Here is a 22,704-nt window from a genome sequence, read left to right as displayed (position 1 = left end):
GTGTATCTAAGTTATATTTTAATATATTTAACATCTATCATCCTGCCATTTAGGGAGGGGGGGGTGGGGTAAGAGGTGAAAATTGAACAAGAGGTTTGGCAATTGTTAATGCTGTAAAGTTACCCATGTATATATATCCTGTAAATTAAAGGCTATTAAATAAAAAAAAAAAAAAAAAAAAGAAAACTAGAAGGCTCATTCATAGGACAAGAGAGAAGGACTTGAGGGTGGGGCTTAAGAGCATAAGTGGAAATTTAGAAGACATATCATGAACAATGTATCAGAGTCAATTAGGGATGATGGCCACCATTGCTAGGAGCAGCTAGATGGTGCACTGGATAGAGCACCAGACAGGAAGTCAGGAAGACCTGAATTCGAATCCAGTCGTGGACACTTGCTAGCTGTGTCACCCTAGATAAATCGCTTATCCCTATTTGTCTCAATTTTCTCATCTGTCAAATGAACTGGAGAAGAAAATAGCAAACCATTCTAAGGTTTTCCATGAAAACCCTAAATTGGATCATGAAAAATCACACATGACTGAAAACAACTGACCAACCATTGCCATGCAGCCACGAGAGCTTCATTAAGATTAAATAACACAAATTTGTTTCTTTCAATCAACAACTTTCAATTGGTGCTTTAGAGTACAAAAACAGACCAATGATTATTAAATATAGTTCTCATAAAACTAGAAACACTGCCCAACATGAACTGTTTTCTTGTGTCTTGATTTTATTTTCATGAAACAGATTTTACAAATGACCTAAAGATAGGTGTTCTTGATCTTGTATGCAAGAACTTAATGTTTACAAAGTGGTATTTTCATATGATTGGCTTACACCGTAATATTATGCATTTTATTTTATACATTTCAAAATGTTATACTGTGAAAAGGTCTATGGGTTTCACCAAACTACCAGAGGGACAGAAATAAGACTAAGGATTCTGGCTCCAGCATGAGCCTCTGTGCGATATCCCAAGAACGTCAACCCAAAACTTCACTAGGCACCCTTGAAGCATCCTATCTGGCCACAAAGGCTTATGAAACAAGAGAGTGGAAGGGGCTTGTGCTTCCTTGAGAGGCTATCCAAGCATCTTGCTGGCTTAGGAGCTTCCAAGTGCTAACTTTAGTCTAACAAGAAAGCCTTGTAAGATAAGAACCCGAGAGTGCCTTGGATACTACACAGTGTTCTGTCAGCTGAGACTCGATTGTTAAGAGAAAAGCTTCAGGAAAATGGAAAGACAGTATTTTCCACAGGAATTCTATCTCCCTTCCACTATGACCACCTCCCCCCTCCCCAGCTTTTATTTCTAAGAGATAGTGGATCTTGTACTGGCTATCCAATTTCATGGCATAAAACTGAATGAATACAATTATTAATCACTTTGAAATATCAATGATTTAAGTTCAGGATTTAAATTTACATGCCCTGAGACTTAAAAATATAAATTTAATTAAGACTTTCCATCAATAAATAATAACAAATGGGTCACATAATATGGCAAAATAATTTATGCTTCTTTCTGATATCTTGGAAGCTCCAGAATTGTCTGAAAAAAATGCAGAAACTAGCTTATTTGGTCCATTGGGCCTCTTCTAAGACTATTCCATTTCTTTTATAGCATAAAGACATAATAATTTCTATTTAATCAATTTATAGCTGTCATAAAACTGAAGGCAGCAATTGAGCTCCAACATGAGACTAACCAAAACAACTCTCTAAGAAACCCCAAAGACTGAGAATAGCTATGTCTGTAATATGCCCTTAGCAAAGACAATAAATTTTAAATCAAAAGCCATTAATTGAATAAATTTTAATATTTTCTCTCTCATGAGAATTTATGTGTCTGTATCTATAGTGGTAAAGATATAGCTGAGTGATGAGGGAGTGTAGATAGGATTCCAATATCAATATGCCATTCGATCAAGCCAGCTTGCCCACCTCCCAAAGAAGCCGTCTTTGTCTGATACAGATTACTAGCCAGGCAAATTAATAATCTGAGGACAATGCGTGCTTTTCACTCTACATTGCTTTCTGTCCCCTCCCCATGCTGCTCCTTCCTAGCCTCCTCTGCACCCCATTCCATCAGCTTTGGAGCTGCTGGCCTGAACTGGGTTTTATGGTTTCCTCCAAGGTAGCCACCTTATAGTGATAAACTTTTCTTGGCTCGGATCTAAAGGGTCTTATGAAGCTTACCCCTTGCTCCTTGTAGTGCTCCCCGCTGCACGATATGTCTCTAAACACAAATACCCTTTTCTTTTTGCTTCTGTCAACCATACAGGGCCAGAACATGAGCGCAGCTTCAGCACGTACCCCACAGCCCAGGAGTGTGCATTTCAGGACTGAGCCCACCAGCTGATGGCCAAGTCCTGGGCTATCTCACCTTTGGCAGTTTGGGCAGTCTTTTGTGTCTCTTCAAGCGCAATAAACGTTCTCTTTCCTAGAAGGAAATAAAAGAAGCCATTTTTTAAAACTTGAATTAAACAAGGCAAAAGAAAAAAAAACTCACTGATTTGCCTTGAGGCAACTCCAGCTTCAAAGCACTGTTATGTTTCGTTTCACTATTTTCTAGACTCACACAAATGTTTTCATCTCTCTCAGAATATCCAGCAAAATTATACTGTGACTTTGCCACACAGACTTATATAAAATGTTGGTAGTGGGCACCTAGATGATTCAGTGGATGGATGACTGGCCCTGGAGTCAGGAGGACTTGAGCTCAAACCTGGCCTCAGATGCTTAACACTTACTAGCTGTGTGATCCTAGGCAAGTCACTTAACCCCAACTGCCTTGCCCCCCTCCCCAAAAGTAAAAAAATAAAATAAAATAAAATTTTGGTAGATTAACATGTCTTACATGATTCCACATATGTGATTGATATAGTGTTTGCCTTCTCGGTGTGGGAAGTGGAAGAGAGGGAGGGGATCTGGAACTCAAAATTTAAAAAGAAAAAAAAAAGCTTTAAAATAAAGAATAGAAATTTGAAACATAAAATGTGATCAATAAATAAAATTTTGACAGCTAGGATTGCCTTTTTTTCCCATAATCTCTTTAAAAATTCATTTATGAAAAAGCCTCCATCCAAAACATAATTCCTGACAGGAAAACAATAATGTTTTAATAATTTTGGCTTGAGGGTCCCCATAGATGTCTTGAAGATAAATGTTCTTTTGCATGGTGTCAGATTTATTTTTACAAGGCCAAAAATACACAGGGGCCTCTGTGTGTGGCAGCAAGACTAAATGAGACACTCACACCCACACTAAGTCAAAGCTATTTATCTTCTAAGGACAAAACACTAGGAAATACATAGTTGCTCAGTGAACATTCAAGAATCTGCCTGGAAGAAAAAAAAGAAGATAAAAAATCCTCGGTATGAAGTAGGACCCTGAAATATTCAAGATTAAAAAGCAATACAGAATGGAAGAATTGAGGATTTTTAACATATAATGGATTTCTTACCATCTAGGAGTGGGGTGGGGGAAAGGGAGGGAAAAGTTTAGGACACAAGATTTTGCAAGGGTGAATGCTAAAAATTATCCATGTATATATTTTGAAAACAAAAAAGCTTTAATTTAAAAAAAAGCATTACAGAAGCATTTGTGTTCTTTTTTTTTAAAGAATGTCTCACATTTCTATTTTAATCATAATATCTAACACTTTATAAGACTTGAAAAGAAATTTATATGCATTACTTCTTTTTATCATCACAGCAAGCCTACAAGGGATTGTCTTATTATTATCCCCATTTTACAGGTGAAAAACTGAAACTAGGAGAAGCTGAGTAATTTGCCCAGGATCATATAGCTCAGCAAGTTTCTGAGAAAGGATTTGAACTCGGTTCTTCCTAACTCTGAGTTCAGTTTGCTAGCCTTCTATGCAAAACTACCTTCAGTAGCACTAAGAAACTTCAGCTTCACACAGCAGACTCCTACAACTCACTAAAAGAGACAGGGTGACACATTCAGGAAATGTCAAAGGTGATACTTTGACCTGATATCTTCACATCTTCATGACTTCAAAGCCACACTGCCTCTATCATGAAATGATTATTCATTGCAATTCTCAATTTAGTATGAATTTTATGAAAAATCAAAGAAAAAATGCATCTCCTTAAATGATCTGATTTCACTGGTTCCTAAAAATAGGATATAGCACAGAGATTAGTGTTTTACTTTCACTTCCTATCAACACAACTGTTCTCAAGCTGGGGATCAGGGACCCCAGGATGTCCTCAAGGACCTTTTAAGAAATCCACAAGGTCAAAACTACCTTTATGACAATAAAAGGTTATTTCCTAATGCAGTAAATGTCAACAGCTATAACCCACTTAAATGAAAGCTCTTGTAAGGGGAAGGTCATTAATAATTTTTAAGAACATAAAAAGATCTTGAGACCAAAAAAGAAGTTTAAGAACCACACTACTAGCGCATTCCATTCCAAATCTGAAAGCTCTTCCATCCCTCTGCAAAGAAACAGCTTTGGGGTCAGTACCATGGAGAGATCGTCGATCACTAGCTGCTGCTCCATAACCTGAAGTCTCAAGAACTCAATTTCTTGTTCATCCCGGGTAAGGCTGAGATCATTCAAGGAAGTGTGACGTTTCAAAGAGGCCTGGGCAGACAACTTTTCTTTCTGGGGAAAAAAAAATGGAGAAATTATAAATTGAACCAGATTTAACTTTTTGACATGATGGTACCACCTTTCAGTACAGATTTTCATTTCACCTCAACAAGTCTCCAGAATGGTTGGAGTTCAATAGGGCCATTATCTTTGTGTCTTAAAAAAAAAAAAAAAAGTATTTGTGACAGTCTTCTTGAGCGAGTGTTTCCTCAAGGCAGCCTGGCAAATTATGGGAGATAAGGAATGCATAACAACATACATCTTGTATATTTGAGTTGCCAACACATTAAACTCTTTTCAGTAATGATGAACACAACCTGTCTATAAATTATAGTCTTAAGAGTTATCTGAAGATCAGACAAGCATAGTAAATTTCCCATAGTTATACAAATAGGAAGGGTTGGGATGGGATTTGAAATCATGTATTTAAGACTGTCTATTCCACCTTGTATCCATTATTCTCCTTACATAGTTGTTAAAATGCAATAATCCACATGCTGTGAAGGACTTACCATTTCTACATTTTCCCTTGTGAGATTCTTGATTTTTTCTTCCATCCTTTGTATACTTTGCAACAAGTCATCATTTTTCTTCATCATTCTCTTATTTTTTTCAACCAAAGGCTTCAGCTGAACTTCTGTTTCACGAGAACGTTTCAACTAGAGTTGTAAAGGGAGAGAAATCACCAAATAAATTTAAGTCCTAAAGATGTGGGCTGAGAGGCTTTTGAAAAGAAATACTAAAAGATTCATATAGATTGAGATGTAGCTCTACATCTCAATTGTCTAGCTCTACATACTCATTTTATAAGGAATGACATCAAGGCCCAGAAACAGTGACTTGTATAATCATTCAGCTAGTCCAAAACCATGTACAAATCACAAGGACCTAAACAATAAACTGAATCTATGATTTGGGTTCCATTAGCACCATATTCTAGACATCTGAGCAAACCAAGCAAAAATGAGAAATAATGTCTGCTATACATGAAAGAATAAGATCTATGGGATTTTGCCCCACTTAACTTTACTTGTGTCCTTTGTCTCTCTCCTCCCCTCTCCCTCTCCATTCTTCCTGTCTCTGCATTCCTCTGTGTCCCTCTTTCTCTGTTCCTCTCTCTCCATCTCTCTGTCTTTTTCTCTCTGATCCTATCAGTAAATGAAATTTTAAAATTTCATTTTGTTTTTTTATTTCCTGAAAGCCTGAGTCACTTCTTATTATTATTTTTGCTGAGGCAATTAGGGTTAAGTGACTTGCCCAGGGTCACACAGCCAGGAAGTGTTGTGTCTGAAGCCAGATTTGAACTCATGTCTTCCTGACTTGAGGGCTGGTGCTTTATCCACTACACCAACTAGCTGCCCCCTCCTTTTTCTTATTTTTTGATGTGCATATGTGTGGGTGGTGGTGGGGTGTGTGTGTGTATGGAGGGATTCTGACTCAAATGTCCATGTTGTTTTATCAGTGTCAGGAATTTCAGTGGAGAAACACCTTCCACCTCTGCAGATAAATAACTCATTTTCAGCTTATGATCTTTAAAAAGTTGTGTGAGGAAGTTTAAAATGAAATGATCTGCCCAAAAAGCTAGTATGTGTCAGAGATAAAACCCTGGATCTCTATTATTCTAAAAGCTGATCCTTTATCTACCTTAGAGCAGCTGTCTCTATCTGAATATTGAGAATTACATTTAGAAACCAACTGAATATGATGACATGAAATCATATTTCTATCTTCCAGTTGTCATCAAAAAGTACTTATACTTAAGTAATGGTTTGGAATCAGCTGGAGGTGGGGAGAGATGATAAATGTGAAAGAGAAAGGAGAGAAAGGGAGAGAGGTGAGGAGAGAGAGGGAGAAAAAAGGAGGAAGATAAAAGGGGGAGAAAAACAAAAAGAGAGATAGAGAAAGAGAAGAGAGAGAAAAGAGGAGGGGAAGGAGAGAGAGAGCACAGAGGGAAAAATATGTGAGTATCTGACTCATAAGAAATTACTCAACAAAAATAAACATACATTTACTGTTCCATTTCCAGACACTACACATATCTAATTCCCTCTGTCTTTCCCTTAAAGCCTCTCAGTTCTGTCCAAAGTAGTATTTCTCTAAAAAGAAGCCTTTAAAAGTGCCCCAGGAAGCTCTGATAGAAGAAATGTTTAAAACAATGTTTCTAACATTAAAAATGTTCTAAATCATGGATAAGGAAGTGTGAAAATCTGATTGTATGTTTTTCACTTAACAACCTCTAAAAACCTGAAAAAATCATCTAACTCTTAGGAGTTTCAGTTTCCACATCAATTAAACAAAATAAAAGTAATAATCCCCCATTTCATCTATCTGTTGTAACAATCAAATGCTTTGTTAGGGTAAAAATCTTCATACAAATGGAGAGTATCATTTCAATGGTTGAGTTCATTGGAAAGACATTTTCTCATAACGTCTTAGCACTAATTTTGGGTCAAAAAGAAATTTAGATGTCATCTATACTAGTTTCACTTCCGCATTTTACAGATAAGGAAACTGAAGTTTGGTGACTTGGCCAAGATCACATAAGTATCAAACTAAATTTGAGCCAGAGTCCTTGGACTTCATATCCAAGGTCATCTCTACTGCATCACAATGTCTTTCCTTCACCTCTCTCTATAAATATTTTAGGATCGTGATCCCCATCCTAAAAAATATAATAATTCCTATTTCTCTGTTACTCTCTAGAATCATCATGTCTTCCCTCTCCTCCCCTTCATTGTCCAATTGCTGCACATAATTTTTTTTTACTCTCTCCTTTTACTCTCTCTCACTACCCACTCACTTCTCAGCACCATCAGTCTCTTCCCACTTCATCACTAAAAGAGAATTGCAGTATCTAGCACAGGGATTTTTTACATATTAATTAAAAGTAATTTGTATAATCTAAGTGATAAAAAGAGAGCTAAATCATAACTTCATTTTTATTTGCATCATTAATTATATCAAATAACAATACTAACCCTAAATGCTTAATCAATGTTAACTAAACAAATAAGCATCCCTCTCATTCTCTCCCCGTTGTAATATTCCAACCTTTTTGAAGATAGAATCTTCTCAGCCTCCATTTTACTAAGGCCAAATACTGAGTTGTACAGAGTAATCATTTAAAGACTATTTGTTGAAATGGATTGAACTATACTACCTTCAGTATCCATGACAGCTAATGAAATAATTTAGCTTTATAGAGCTCACTAAGAAAAATAACCGACAATTCCCTTTATTATCTCTAGGACAATAATAATCCATTATGTTCCCATATTCATCCATTCCCCAATTGACAAGCATATCTTCAGTCTCCATATTTATATATGTTTGTACATATGACATTTGCCTTTTTTATTTGATTTCTTTGGGATACAGATTGAGTCGGAATACTTGTTGGGTTAATGGACATGCACAGCTTTATAGTCCTTTGGGCACAGTTTCAAATTGTTCTTCAGAGTAGTTGGTTCACAACTTTACCCATAGTGCATTATGTGCATTATATGCCCACCATGTCTCAGATCAAGGCTTTTCTCTACCTCATCTTTTGGTCTGATCATTTAGCTTTTATTTAATAATATGTCCAAATCATTTGCATTCCAATAGTCTAAGGTTCTAAGATTTATGATAAACATATTTTCATTAATCTGTTTTCCAGGAAATGTCAACTACTCTGAATTAACCTTACTCTCTACCTAATAAAATGCCATCTGCATCAGCAGAAATTGAAAATCAGCAGAATTTACCAGTTCATTTCTCTCATCTGCTAACAGGGTATTTCTATCTTCAAGCTTCCGGATTACTGCATTGAGTTCAGCAATTTTTAATTGAAACCTCCGCACATCTCGTTCATCCATATGCTGCTCCTTAAAAAAAATAATAATAATAAATAATAATAATAACAAATAAAAAAAGAAAGAATACTGAAAACTCCCTACATTAAAAAGTGATAAAAAAAATTGTAATTTAGCCCTCAAAATGATTTCCCTATTGTTGCTACTATCTATCCTATAAACCATTATCAGAGACAATTTTACTAAGATACAACTCCAATGCTATCACCATCCTATTTAAAATTCTTCAAAAACACCCCAAAGAATAAAATGAAATTTCCCCAGTCTGGCATTCAAGTTCTTTCCACAATCTGGCTCCATACTTGCCTTTCCAGCCTCCTTGCAGACTTCATTCCTGCCAAAAAGCACACTTTTCCATTCCTTGAAATTATTTCTTAATTTCTCATATGTGAGCTTTTGCCATCCCCTTCTCTAATGCTATAATTTTCCAGGGGACACTTTCTTCATGAAGCCTTTTTCCTAATGTGTCCAAATAAAAATAATCTTTGTCTCCACAAATCTCTTGCAGCACATTGGGCTTTTTCAAGGAAATTCTAATAGTCTCATGGAATATGAAATAGACCTGATTCCACCATTAATTCATTTTGTGGCCTTGGACAAGCCACTTTCTTTCACTAAAGTCTTGGTTCCTCATCTGTGAAACACTACTAATAATTCCTTTATAATAATAAAATAATTAATAATAACAAGTATATGTTTATAATCTATAATGATGTATATATATATATTATACATATAATTACATAGGTACATATGTGTGTATATAAAACATATATGTATGTGTATATACATTTAAATAACACTTTAAATTTTGCATAGTGCCTCATAAGAACCTTATAAGGAAGGTGCTATTATTAGTGCCATAGGAAGAGATAAACTAAGGCTGAAAGAGATTCTGAGACTTTCTGGGTGTCACACACACACACACACACACACACACACCCCTAATAAATGTCTGAGAAAGGTTTTAAACACAAGTATTATTGAGTTGTAGACTGCTAGGTGGGGCAATGTATAGAGTATTAGACATGAAATCCAGAAGGCCCAAGTTCAAATCCTGAGATATTTGCTCATTATATTGCCCTGGGCAAATTGATCTACCATTTAACTGCCTATCTCCTCAGTCATAAAATGGGGGTAATGATAGCACTCCATCCAGGGACTGTTATGAGGATCAAAGGAAGTACTGGTAAAGCAATTAATCCAATGCTTGGCCCACAGGAGGCTCTTAATTAAAGTCTTGTCTTCTTCCTTTCTTATTTGCTGATTCTAAACATGAGCTACATCTGATCCTCTCTGCCATCTAGCTGCTTCAGAAGTTATAAGAATCAAAAGTTACCTGTATAAGTAAGTTTGTAGCAGGAAAGTTTCATATAAACGTGAGTTATTACTACCACTACCACACAATTCCTAGCCTGTTCTGGAGTTCTTCTTATACCTGCCTTATTTCCCCAAAGAAAGGGATGCTTGTGAAGGGGGGCAGGGGCCATCCCTTCTCCATTTTGTGTCTTCTCCAGCATCTTGTAAGGCCCTCAGAAATGTTTGTTGGGTGAATAGAAGAATGAATAAAAAAATCAGAAGACTAACTATAAATATAATGAACAGCACCTGGCACATAGGAGGTACTATATAAATGCTTAATCCCTCTTCCCTCCCCAAGTTCTGTCACTGAGAACAAACAGACACACACACATGGTACCTTGCACACGAAAAATTTTTGACAAAAAGCTTGGATGAATGATGAACAAACAAGTCTCATCAGACCCCAAAGCCTTACCGAGAAGCCCATCAACTCAGAGATGTCTCCAATTCCCCCGGGAAGCTCTTTCTTTGGGCTACTGTGGTAACGCTCGGCTTCTCTGACCTGCACCAGCTGCTCGTCTAAGGCCTCTTTCTGAAGAAGTAACTTCTGGGTATGGCCTGCCTGCACACCCAGATCCTTTTCCAAGGCCAGGATCACTCTGTCTTTGCCTTTTATCTCATCCATCTGGAGAAGAAGGAGAACAGATTAGAACCGGAATCATAAAGAGGACAGTTTGTGCCTTTGTTGGAACCACAGATAGGGGCAAATTTGCCTACGCTATGAGCTGAGTAAGCTAATGTTCCTGAAAGAGAAATGATGGTGGCTCAGCTTTCATACCAAGAGGAATCCAACGTTCAGAGTTTGAGTCCTAGCTCAACTACTCAAGAGTTCTAGGGTGTTAGTGAAAAGATTGCTTTGCTTATTATAAATATGTGTTTAAGGCAGATTGTATCATAATTAGAAGACATTGCTATTGATATTATTAATTAATATTCATGAAAGGTACAGCAAACAACTGAGAAATTATTTTTCTCTAATTTTTGAGATGATGATGATGATGGCAGCAACAATAACAATAATAGCATTTATAAAGTGTTTGAAGATCTCCAAAGTACTTTATAAAATATCTTGTTTTATCCTTAAAATACCCCTTAGGAAGTAGCTGCTATTTTTATTTTCATTTTTCAAGTGCGTAAACTGAGACAGACAAAGATTAAGTGACTTCTCCAGGATCACACAGCTAGTATCCAAGGCCAGATTTGAATTTAGGTTTTCCTGACTACAGATCCTACAGATTCTAGTCACTGTAGACTGGGTATTTACCAGAAGATTCCTGGTCATTTAGAAAAGCTTCTTCAGTCAATTTGAAGGGGTTGCAAAGCACGAACCTTTGCTGGAAGGGGACACCTCTCATCAAAATGAATATGTACCCCACCCATCCTCTTGTTGAGAGGACACCCAGGAGCCCAGGAACCGTTCTGGTTGTAGTTCTGGGGCTGACTGATCCACAGGAGCTCGGCAGAATAGATTGTTAGTGGAGGAAGTCCCCTCTTTGTGGTCTACAAGAAAAGCTGGGAGAATGTCAGAGTAAAAGTTATTATAGACACCATGCTACTACTCCACGTAGATTAGTCCTCGAACAAGAGACATACAGCCATGCCCACAGCTGAAGGATACAGTCTTAGCAGAACTGGCAAACAAAACTCCAAAGAGCCTTCAGAGCTTCCCTTCTATTTTTCACCATAGCAGAGTAGGAAAAAGTGCTAAGGCTTTTCAGATCATCTATAACAATCATTTAATTCTTTTCCATCCTAACACACAGACACATGCGATGACTCTGTAGTGTTCAAGAAAGAATTCTGGCTTTGGAGTCAAAGACCGGAGGCTTGTATACACTCTCTTACTTAGCACATATGTGACCTTGGGAAAAGAACATCACCTTGTCTGAGATAGAGCAGAGAGTACTGGTGACCTTGGGAAAAGAACAGCACCTCGTCCGAGATAGAGCAGAGAGTATTGATGTGCGTTAGGCTTGGAATCAAGACGTGAATTCAAATCTCAACTTCACTACACGATAGTCGACTAACTTCCATAGTTGCAGCTACAAGGGCAAGTGAAACAGATGACAATGTAACTATCACTATGCTTGAGTTTTCTTATCTACAAAGTGGAGGTGACACCACTTTCACCTCATACTTTACTCGGCTGTTGTGAGAAACCTGAAAAGCTACATATAAGTGAACTATAACTATTATATACACTTTCACCTCCTTGCGTCGCAGTGCCCAGTTCTCTGAGATGATGAGGTTAGATGTCATTGTTGTAACTTCCCTCGCAACTTTAAAGTCCAGGATTGGCTCAACATAAAATGAGCAAACATGGACCTGTGATTGGTGGGGGTGTTATGAGCTAGTCTATTGAACTGCCTAAAATTCCTTTTCAAGGATTTAATATTGCTAGAAAGTCCAGTATGTCTCCTGTAATCCACCTTATCTATGCTTTTAGAACAGTTATTCTTTGCGTGAGAGGCAGTGTGCCATCATGGAAAGAGGGCCTGAGATGACAGGTCTTGAAACATGTGATCATTTGGACAACTTGTGTAATCACTCAGTACCCAGGAAACTCTATAAGGCCATAAAGAAAGTGCAGTATAAATGGTAGCTATTCATTGTGATTGTTATTGTTATAAGGCTCTGAAAGGAAATGGCTTGTCCACACCAATGAAACATCTCACACACTCACACACGTACTCACACACATACACACACACTCACACACACACACACTCACACACACACTCTCTCACACACACACTCTTTCACACACACACACTCTCACACACACACACTCTCACACACACACATACTTTCACACACTCACAAACACACACTCACACACATATTCATACTCACACACACATATACTCTCACACTTATACACACACTCACACTCACTCACATATATTCACACTCATAAATGAGAAAAACATACCAACAAGTCATTAACAAAGCATTTACTTGAGAAGGAAGTTCTTGCCAGCACCCTCTTGTGGTGAAGGGTTTACATAAAGGAACTATTGCAGTTCACGAGCCACAAAATAGCATAAAATTAATTGGCTTACAAAAAGGCTGACCAAGGCCCATAATGGGTTTCTTATATTTCTGTTTTTGTGAAAGTAATTAAGTATTTCTACAGCACATACTATGTTTCAGGTTCTGTGATAAATGTTCTGCAAATATCTCAATTGAACCAAACAAGTCCTGGGATATAGATTCTGTTGTTATTCCCATTTTACAATTGGTAAAACTGAGACAGATAGAAGTGAAGTGACTTAAAAGAATCAAACAGCTACTCTAAAGCCTAATTTGAACTCAGGTGTTCTTGACTCAGGCTCAGTGCTCTATTCCTCGTGCTGCCTAACTATACCGATGTGGAGATGACAAGTCTGGCTTCTGGAGCTCTCTGGCTGAGGAATCAGAGTTAAGTTCAGGAAACACCTCTGCCATTACTTGACTAAACATCCTCGGGAAGGTGAGGCTCACAGAGATTGAATAACTTGACCGACATCAATGAAGTAATGTTAGGAAGGGAACGTGAACGCGAATCCCCCATCTCCCAAACCAGGGGTATTGCTACTCATTACGGCTCCTTTCAAAGCCAGTTCATAAATATGGTTATTTTCTGGCTTACCATGGCTTTCACTCTTTCATACTTCTTCATTTATCCTTAAATGAGGTAAACTGAATATGTTACAAGAAATCTGAACTCTTCCTTGTCTTCCTAATCAAATATCAACTGCCAAAGAAAGAAAGGAATGGCCTAGCAAGTGATAATTCACCAGGGCTCTGTGTGGCCATGGGCCTTATCCTGCATAAATGAAACTTCATCTCAAGGGGACATAATCAAGAAAGCAAAGTTCACTTGCTCATCTAAATGGGAATAATGTTAAGACAAATGGGAATACTCATTCCTGAGGAGCCCCAGAAATCCTGGCAGAGGGATTTTTTTTTCTTTAGTGCCATTCTTATTTTTTCATACAGCACATCAGAGACTGTGACATTAAAATCTAAATATGGAAGTTCTACTGTCATTGATTCGTTGATGGAGATATATACATGCTATTCTAAAATTAAAGTTTAACAATTTTAGACATAGCCTTAAGACATACTTAACTATACATGTTTTCTTTTTTTTCTTTCTTTTTTTTTTTTTGCAAGGGTTTATTTTTTCTTCTTATTGTCCAGTGGGGAGGAGGCAAAAAATGAAAGCTTGATGATTTAAAAAATAAACCTAATTTGATTTTATAGAAATTCCACTGTTTTTTGGAGAAAGTCAATTATACATATACATTTTATAAATGTAATCCAATATATAGAATATAAGGTGAAAAATGATAGAAATTTGATGTGACCTTAAGAAGATAATGGACAGAATGCTACCAAAAAAAGTCAACAAAAAAATTATCCAATTCCAGGAATCTTGACCATTAATCTAACTTTTAGAGCAATGCATTTTACAATACACTTTTATTCTAGAGTTCTATGGAAACAGAAGACCGAATAGTCTCAAAGCTCACTGTATAATTTTCGTGGACTTCCTGATGAGGGTAATCTATGAACCTACCTCAGACTCTCTCCTTCCATATGTAGCCTAGAGAATCCTAACAAAACCTTTCAATTAGATATTGGTCATCAGAACAGGAAAAGATAGTGATAAATGTTGGAGGGGATATGGGAAAACTGGGACACTAAGGCATTGTTGATGTGGTCATGGAGTGATCCAACTATTCTAGAGAGCAATTTGGATCTATGCCCAAAGGGCTATTAACTGTGCAGACCCTTTGATCTAGCAGTGTTTTTACTGGGCTTATATCCCAAAGAGATCTTAAAGGCAGGAAAAAGACCCACAAATGTTTGTGGCAGCCCTTTTTTGGAGTGGCAAGAAGCTGGAAACTGAGTGGATGCCCATCAATAGGAGAATGGCTGAATAAGTTATGATATATGAATGTTATATTTCATTATAAGAAATACCAACAGGATGATCAGAAAGGCCTGGAGAGACTTACAGAAACTGATGCTGAGTGAAATAAGCAGAACCAACACTGCCACAACAATACCATATGATGATCAATTCTGCTGGATGTGGTTCTTTTCAAAAATGAGATGATTGAGACTAGTTCCAATGGTTTAATCACTGACTCTCATTTCTCCAGTATTTTGAAGTTGATAAAACTCTCCCAAGCTAGTGTGATAATTAGTTATGCAAAGATCTTTCCTAACATTTAACAGAAAAGGAAATTCCAGTTATGAAAGACCAAATGACTTGGCTGTGGTCACTCAGATCAGATGATCTAAAAGCAGAATTCAATTTGAGTCTTTTGGCCCAAAATCTAGTTCTCTTTCTACAATACTCATTTCACAGAGATTGCTAGAACTTTCAAATGTAATGATAAAATAATTTTAATTTTAATATATTTTATTTTTTATTTTAATTTTAAATAATTTTAAAATAAATAAGAAACATTAAAATAAGAAAAATTATAATTATATAAAATAGCATCACTAGAGATCCTCCTTAATTCCATCTATTTTTAAGCAATTTGACTACGAAGCAAATTGATTTCCTTTAGATCCATAATATTATTAAATTTCATCTAATGCTGTTTTAGTGCATAATTGATTTATTATAAAAGCAAATATTATAATTAGAATTCAGTTAATTTGCCCTTATAAGATTGGGTCATTAATGTGAATACATTTTAAAATATATCTTTTTTTAAAGGCAGATGAGGGAAATTAGCCCCAGAAATTAATGGAATTAGAATTACTTAACATATACAACTTCTTATGTCTTACTTGTTATTATCTCTAAACATGTTTTAAAAACTCTAGCATTGTTGCTCAAGAGGCAATGAAATATAGTAAATCCTTAGCTATATTTAGAATTAGAAAGATTCAAAACTCCTTCTTGACATTTTACAGTTATAAATATATCTCTGCCATATCTGAGTCTTGAGAACTCTCAGTAATCAGCTAAGGCATGGATAACCATCACCATATTGTTAGAATGAAGCTATGACTTTTAAATCATCAATATTGCCTGTCCACAGTCACTACTCTCAAAACTTATTCAAATCATTCATTAGTCTAAGAATTATTAAATTATTGTTTTGTTCAAATAATCGTCTTCTAGTGAAGATTTCAACCACAACCATAGAAACAAGGGAATAATCTAAAAATTTTAAAAACTACATACTGATTACCTAGGGAAATCTGAACAACCCATTATTCTTTCTTTCTTTCTTTCTAGATAAATCAGATAATATTTGTTGGAACTTTATATAGTTCTCAATTATAGCAGGCGCTTAATAAGTGGGCATTCCCATTCCCTCTTTCTATTTATATCCCTTAGAATTTAGACTTCAATAGTATTTCTCAAACTCCTTGGAAGAAAGCAATTTCCTGAAGGAGAAAATATGCATTTGCAAGTTGCAAACTCCTTCCAATTTGCCATATGTTGTGCTTGTGCAGCAAACTTCCCAATGCTGCATCTTCTAAGTGTCTCAGGAACAAAAATGGCTGCATCAGCAATCCCAGACCCTAACCGTTCCTGGGCCCCAGCACATTCTCAGAGGGACAGGAAAGCTTCAGTCACTGGCCAAGGGTTTGGACGCTTACCTGCTTCCATATAGATGGTATACAAAAACATACCAAATCAATTAGAAATAAGAGAACAGAAAGCTTAAAAGGAACAGAGAAAGAGATGTCACTGGCTCATGAAATTATCTCATCTCTGCCATTACACAAGGAACTTAGCCCTGAGAGGTGTGGCAGCACTTAAGGCAAGAAAATAATATTTTAAGGTATGAATTTTTAATTATTTGGGAAAAGGATATTCTGATAAAAGGGGAAATTTCTTCAATACAGTTGATATTAATGCACACATTTCTATTTCACGTTTGTACAGAGGTAGTCTCTATTCCCAGTGACAGCAGCCTTCTTGCTGTCCTTCCCATGAGGCACTGCTCTTGACCCCATGCATTTCCACTTCTCACATGGCTACAGTGATGTTCCCCATCCCTGTCTTCCTTCGAGTTTCAGCCAAAATCCCTGTTCCCTTTAACGTCAGTGTATTCCCTGTGGGGTCTCTCCAGTGTATCCCACACATAACACGCTTCCGTATAATCGTTTGCACTCTCTCTGCCCCATTGGATCACCATCCCCTTGCAGGCAGGGTTTCTTTTCTCCTTTCTTTGTGTCTCCACACAAGGCAGCCTCAGCACATAGCAAGCAATTAGGAAAGTGATTTGAGACAAAGCCACTGCCATTCCTTAATAGAGAAACTCCTAAAATACTTCCCCATTTTCCCTACTCACCTTTTTGACTTAAGCCAAATGTAAGCAGGGGCAGCTGGCTAGCACAAGACTTAGACAACTGGACTTGGAGTCAGGAAGGCTTCTCATCATGAGTTCTATTCTGGCCTCAGGGATTTACTAGCTGTATGACTCTGGACAAGTCACTGCATCCCATTTGTTTCACTTTATCAACTATAAAATGAGCTGGAGAAGAAAATGGCGAGCCACTGCAGTATTTTTCCCAAGAAAACCCCCAAAGGGGTCATGAAGAGTAAGACATGGCTGGATTGAATAAAGCACAAGGTATAGGCGAACTATAAGCCAAATTCTCAGAAATTTATATTTTGATATGAATCTTAGAAATAGTCTCTTGCTTATGAAATCAGAGATAAGGACCAGGTACTTAGTGACTCAGGGATAGTTTCTTAATTTGTGTTATTTGAGACAAGGAGGAAACTAGGAATAGTCCCTCACGTTGTTTTAAAAAAGCCATGACCTGTATACACATATTGTATTTAACTTATACTTTAACATATTTAACATGTATTGGTCAACCTGCCATCTGGAGGAGGGGGTGGGGAGAAGGAGGGGAAAAATTGGAACAAAAGAATTTGCAACAGTCAGTGCTGAAAAATTACCCATGCATATATCTTGTAAATAAAAAGCTATAATAAAAAAAAAAAAAGAAAGAAAGAAAAGCCATGACCACAATAGGAAGTAAAATGCCCTCTTGGGGAAAGGGCACATCGACATCGGCCCATTAACTAGAAGTGGAGTTTGGCAGAACTAGGTATGGAGAAGCAGATGTAGGAAAATTGCTGACCAGCAGCCCTCTCTCTCCTTCCTGAAGAGCAGTTACTGGATTTCTAAGAACTAATCCCTTTCGAAATTGAGAAATGAATATTACCCGTCCTTCTACCAACTAAGGCCCACCTGATTCCTTGCTTCTAGTTCAAACTCCATTTTCTGTGGATCTTATTTGTGCCTTCTCTCTTACTCCTTAATGACCCCCTGGGATTATGGTGCGATATATCTTGTATGTCATTACCATCATTAGAACATGTGCTTCTTGAGGGCAGAGATTGTGTTTTTGCCTTTGTTTGAACCCCCGGGGCTTGGCACAGTGCCTGGCACACTGTAAATGGTTAGTAAGCTCTTGTAGTCTGCATCAAACAGCTCTGGGCAACTCCCTAAGACTATAAGCTTCAGAGAAAGTACTAACCAGCATTGTAAAAAAAAAGTTCCCTATCCCAATGAAGTCACATGCTAAGTTCTAATCTCCTTAAGACTGTGGCCAGATAAATATAATGATAATCATGACGCACATCTACTTCAGAATTTATCACTCCAAAAGACTGTACAGTTGTTTGTTAGTGTAATGAAGTGAAAAAGCCATTCTTTTAGTAGGGGCAGATTTCGATTCTTTTGAAAATGTATTTTTGGGGCAGATTTGATTTTAAGAAATTCTAAATTCCCTTTTAATTAAAAAATATATAATTTTTGATGGTAAAATGGGTAGAAGGACAATGTAGTATTTGCATTGTCATAGAAACCAACAGTTTTAGAATCTTCTCTATAAACCTCATTTTGGGTATTTCTTTTGTGTTCCTTTCTATGTGTTCATGGCCTTGGATAGAAAAATTTCCAAACTGCTTTAATCTGTAAAATGAGTCTTGTGATCACATAACCTGTCTCCCAAACTCCACATAATCACTCTATGAGGAACTCAGAAGAAGAATTCCAAATTTGACCTACTTGTGCAATGATAAATACAAAGATCTTAAGCATAATTGGGGCTATTTGAGGGGGATAATCTCCTTTCTTTCATTCTTTTCTTCATTCTTCCTCTCTCACCCTCACTTTTTTTTCTCCACAAATTATCTGATTTAATTTAAAGAGGCCCTTCTGAGGCCAAGAGCTCCTTGAAAGAAGGCAAAGCTATTCCATCATCAAGTATTTCAACACAGCTGAAAACGTGACATTGGAAACCAAAGGTGAAAACAAGAATAAAAGAAATCAGCGATGGGTCATCCAGAGAGGTGTCCACACAAAGCTCTAGCCTGGGCCACAGGTATTGATGGGAGGGTGAAGCAGAGAAAGCTCTTAAATTCTGATCTCAAACTTACACTGAGCTGTTCAGAATACTCTGACGGTATCCCCAATAACCTTTTGAATGCTTGTTCAGATAAGGATCATTTGATGAAAATGTCTTTATAGAAATAGTTCAGTCAGATGAGTGCTACAAACTTAAGACCAATATGAATTTGAGTTTGAGACTACTGTTAGTTTATGCAAGTAGAAGTCCATAAGGAGTTTTCCATTCCTGATTAGTTTGTAATTTCATAGTTTAGTGTATGTTTGTACACATATGTGTGTATATGTATGTTTATGCATATGTACATATATGAACTTTGTTGTTATGGCTCAGTCATTTCAATCATGTCCAATACTTTATGTCCCCATTAAAGTTTTCTTGGGATTTGCCATTTCCTTTTACAGCTCATTTTACAGATAAGGTAAGTGAGATGAACTGCTGGCTAATAAGTATCTAAAGCCAGATTTGAACTCATGAAGAGTCTGATTCCAAACCCAGTACTTGATCCATTGTGCCAATGACGTGCCTCTATATGTATATGTACTACACATATATTAAACTATATATGCACATAATATTAGTGTACATTTTGTTAGCATGGATGTATGAATATATATGTATGCATGGATACATACAGAGACTTAATCCATAATTTAGGAGAAGAGAGTGTGCAAATAAGTAAGGGGATAAGGAAAGGCTTCCCACAGGTAGCAGACTGAAATGAGGGTGACAGGCAGAGAGGAGCAAAGAATAAGTGGGCCAGAACTGATGCAAATGCACAGGGAAGACAGGATGCTGAGTTCGGGAAAGGGCAGTAGGACAATGTAAAGGGAATCACCATGTGGAGAAAGGAATCAAATCTGAGGAGCCCAGAAAAGGAAAGCTGGAGAAAAATCATAGAAGCTTTAAAAGCCCGACAGAGGAATTGGTTTTTGTGCTGAATGTAGCAACAAGTCGCTCAAGATTGCTTGGCAGAGATTAACGTGGCCAGATGTGTTTGAGATGGATTATTTGGGCAGCTTTTTGAAGGACTGAGCAGAGAAGAGGGACAATTGAAAGCGAGAAGCCATTGAAATAGTCCAAGCAAGAGGTGATGGGAATATGAATTAATGAGCAAACTGATATTCTCTGCTTGAGGGAATATATTCTGGCTTGAATGATTAATACAGCGGCATTATATAGAATGTGTTGGTTGGTTGTTTTCAAATATAAAATAAGATAACAAAAGCCTGTTTTTGAAGGACAAAAGAAGTTAAAAAGAAAACAAGGGAAGGACTGTCAATAAAGAAAATAAAACTTGAAGTTATATGGCTTTTAAGAAGTAATCTAGTACAACCTCTTGCTTTCTAGCTAAAACTCAGAGACAGGTTAACTTACCAAAGGTTACACAGACAATCCTATGTTCTTTCTGCTACAAGATGCTACTTCTCTGAGGGTCTTTATTTAACTGAATCTTTGGACTGCTATGGCAGTTTAGAAAAGCAAATGGTGTTACCTAGAAAGGCTCTCAAGAAGCCTCCCAGACCCAGAATTCAATGATCCTGGTACCGACCCAACCGCTACTGACTCACTTACCAGCCTGCGAATATCTCGCTCACATTCCCTTTTGATTCGGTTGATCTCATCCTGGTGAGACTGATAAGCCATGCGTAGGTCAGCAGCCTTCATCTTATCTGCTTGCATAAAATTGTTCAAAGCCTCCTCCACCTGCTTCTTCCCAGATTTTAGCTCCAATATTTCTTGCTGCAGCTTTAAGCGTTCTCCATCAAATGATTTCCGGGCTTCTTCTCTGACCTCATTCAGCAAGGCGGTTTTCACTTTGTCGGCTGCACCGTCCCTCAATACGTTCACGGTGGTCTGCAAGCGCTGAACCTCCCCATCCTTGATTTTGACCATTCGGGCAACCTCCTGCTCATGCTGGCGGATGAGCGCCTCCCTGAGGGCCTGGAGCTCCTTCATCTTCTCTTCATGTAGTTTGGCCTTCAGCTCGGAGATATAGGCTGTGTGTTTGTGCTGTTCCTGTTCTCTCTCTTGCTTGACTTCTTGGATTTTCTCCCGCAGCTTTCCCACCTGTGGCAACAAAACACAACAAGGGTTAATGGATGCTTGTGGCCAAGAAATGGACACCATCAAATGCCTGAGATCCTGAGAAAAAGTTGCAGAACAGCAACCACCCCCTCTCCTTTAGCATTAGCTATTAGCAAAGACAGTCTTAACTGAGAGGTAGCCATTACATTAGGCTAATTGGAAAGTATCATTTCCACACAAGTAACCTTGTCCTTACCTAAATATGAAAACCCTACAGTAAAAAGATTTCAGTGAGTCATTATTCTATAGCTGGGGTATCCAAGGAAGGGCTCAGAAACATTTTTGTGAGCCCTTCGTTAAATTCACAAATAACCAGTACTTAGACCACCCATCCTCAAGTCTTCCTAGTATTCTCTCGCCTCTCCAATATCTTCTAAAAACTTCTCTTCTGTCAAACCTACTATGAGAGAGTACAAGTCCATTTAAAATGGCATTTCCATTCTCATTCCAAAGGAGAACATGTACAAAAGCCAACCAACTCTAAATCCAAATTAAATCCAAATAAAAAAATCACACAAATGAGATCATGTTTATTACCTAGATAGGTTCTTGAGAACATCTAGTCCAACCCTATCACTTTACAGAGAAGAAATTGAGGTTTAGCAGAATTAAAGACTTACCAAAGGGATTGGTAATGAGTATGGCTTACACTAGAACCCTCTGGATTCAAATCCACACCTTCTCTTCAACATGTTGCTTCTCTACATTTGTTGAAAAGATGTGTGTGCTTGTGTGCCAGAAGCAAGACCTCAAGGTGTTTTATATCAATTAGAGATCTATTGAAATCTACTAAATGCCTACAACTGTGGTTCAATACTTTGAAGAAATAAAGGAAGTGTAAGTTATAAGCCTTATTCTCAAGGAGCTTCCATGATGCCAAAAGAAATTTTGGATGCAGTTCAGTCAATGGGTAGAGCACTGGACCTGGAGTCAGGAAAATATGAACTCAAATCCCAAATTCACACGAGTTAAGTGATGCTGGCCAATTCATCTAACCTCTCTAGGTCCTACTTCCATCATCTATAAAATTAGAAAGTTGATCACAATGGCCTCTAACTTCCCTTTCAGCTCCAAATCTGTGATTAGTGATTAATATATTTTGACAATATGCCAATGAACTTTCACTTCCTAGAGTTCCCTCCAATTCAAAGGATAGTTTTTGACAGTTGTGCTCAAACATGTTACCATCTTTTAGGCGACCTTGTGATGAACAATTTCAAATTGGGCTAAGTGATAAACCTCAAAAGGATCAAAGAGAAAGGGAAAAAAGATCCAAATACATAAATATATTTAGAGCACTTCTTTTCAGAGAGATAAAAAATGAAATATGAAAGGGATAATTCCTGAAAAATTTGGGAAGATGTAGATGAACTGATACAAT

At 37.3% G+C, this 22,704-nt stretch overlaps 1 protein-coding gene across 5 annotated transcripts in view; it reads right to left on the bottom strand.

Moving 5' to 3' along the window:
- The window catches only part of JAKMIP1 (janus kinase and microtubule interacting protein 1), a 209,735-nt gene that overhangs the window by 70,918 nt on the left and 116,113 nt on the right, over positions 1-22,704 (bottom strand). For all 5 annotated transcript variants that reach the window (XM_023506113.2, XM_031942708.1, XM_031942709.1 and 2 more), the window contains 6 exons: positions 20,811-21,305; positions 10,261-10,470; positions 8,376-8,495; positions 5,142-5,288; positions 4,501-4,641; positions 2,389-2,445 (listed from right to left, as the gene is read on the bottom strand). In XM_023506113.2, coding sequence (XP_023361881.2) covers positions 2,389-2,445; positions 4,501-4,641; positions 5,142-5,288; positions 8,376-8,495; positions 10,261-10,470; positions 20,811-21,305 — 1,170 coding nt within the window. The remainder of the gene's footprint in view (positions 1-2,388; positions 2,446-4,500; positions 4,642-5,141; positions 5,289-8,375; positions 8,496-10,260; positions 10,471-20,810; positions 21,306-22,704) is intronic.

The sequence above is a fragment of the Sarcophilus harrisii genome, chromosome 6 (genome assembly GCF_902635505.1).
Source record: "Sarcophilus harrisii chromosome 6, mSarHar1.11, whole genome shotgun sequence".
NCBI classification, from domain to species: Eukaryota; Metazoa; Chordata; class Mammalia; order Dasyuromorphia; family Dasyuridae; genus Sarcophilus; species Sarcophilus harrisii.
Note: the sequence above shows the minus strand (reverse complement) of the source record. Positions and strands in the feature narration are given on the sequence as shown.